The 1,361-nt window shown below is 45.0% G+C and overlaps 1 protein-coding gene across 1 annotated transcript; it reads left to right on the top strand.

The window, feature by feature from the left end:
- Positions 1-45: 45 nt before the first annotated feature.
- On the top strand, positions 46-524 carry LOC111670051 (protein jagged-2-like; the record flags this gene model as incomplete). The annotated part of the gene is made up of 2 exons (XM_023426609.1): positions 46-161; positions 264-524. Coding segments are annotated over 2 exons (377 nt in total), but the record flags the coding sequence as incomplete, so codon positions are not given.
- Positions 525-1,361: the final 837 nt, after the last annotated feature.

Genomic DNA, 1,361 nt, shown 5'->3' on the forward strand with positions numbered 1-1,361 from the left:
GTTGAGTAAATATGGAGGCTTCATAACATCTCCTGTTCTCTCCAGTCATCGGACTCGGGAAGTCGTGTCGTCACGCTGACCTGCAGTTTCCTCACGGCAGCCGGTGGGACGAGGAGTGTAACACCTGCCAGTGTGTCAACGGATACGTTCACTGCTCTAAGGTCAGCCTCACAGGGATGACTGATAATATACATAGCCGATTTAATTCGGATGTTATGAAAACAAAGTGACGGCAGTAAGTGATCGAGTCCATGCTCTTCCAGGTGAGGTGCGGTCGTCGGCCGTGTCTCCTGCCAAAGGCTCTTCCTCCTGCGGACGCCAACCCTCCGTCCTGCCCCGGAGGTCACGAGTGTGTGGAGCATCAGTTCCTCACCTGCTTCTCGCCACCCTGCCACCAGTGGGGCGTGTGCTCAAACCCGGACCCACCCACACCTCTGCACACCCGGTGTGAGCCAAACAGTGGTTACCTGGACAACAACTGCGCTCGCATCACACTCATCTTCAAAAAGGACAAAGTGCCACAGGTGAGGGACTGTTTTCTCGTAGATAAAGTTTAATGTTCAACACTTTTCTGTGGTTTATATCAAACACTTGAATATTTTTTGGGTTTGTGTCTGGTAGACACAGTTTTTTTTGACATTTTATACAAAAAAATTGAGCAAATAGCTTCAATCATCCAAAACTGAAATGTTCTGATTAAGCTCCTCAATTTCCCAGAGTGAAAATCTGTGGTTTTACACAGCAGTCACAGTGTTTGACAGTTTATAATTCTTCCTTCTCCTTGGGCAATAAAAACGAAAATGCAGGAAATTTAAAAGAGGAAAAAATGGCTAAAATGGCTCCAGCAATAAAAAATGATGGGTGGCACACTCTGCTTCAAATAGTAATACAGCATTCAAGACATGAATTTTGTGGTTTCAGTCTTCTATATCAAAGCAAGACTTTTAATTCAGAGGGTGTAGCGCTGTTGTAAATCAAGGGACAGACGTTTCTCCAGCCCTGATATCCCTGCTGTGAGTTTGTGTGTTTGAGTCCGTGCGAGTTCTCAGTGGGAGAAAAGTTTGAAATAAGGCTGCGGAGACGGTTTGAAAACCACCAACCGGCCTCTTTTACCCAGTCATCAAGTTATTTTTCATCCCTGTTGATGTGTCGTGTCATAACAAAACATTTGAAATCATTTTATTCCCACCCTGCATTGTTAACGTTCGATAATTGTTTGAATTATCGAATGTTAACAATCCGGAGTGGGAGGAAAATGATCTCAGATGTCTTGTTGCTCGAATCTTCCACCGCAAACGCTCACATTATGCTCTGCTGTGCACTCAGGAGAGTACGTTTTGGCTCTTTTGTTCTGACAGTCT

Source organism: Seriola lalandi, unplaced genomic scaffold (assembly GCF_002814215.2).
Source record: "Seriola lalandi dorsalis isolate HSWRI2012SDOR001 ecotype SW California unplaced genomic scaffold, Sedor1 jcf7180002005400, whole genome shotgun sequence".
NCBI classification, from domain to species: Eukaryota; Metazoa; Chordata; class Actinopteri; order Carangiformes; family Carangidae; genus Seriola; species Seriola lalandi.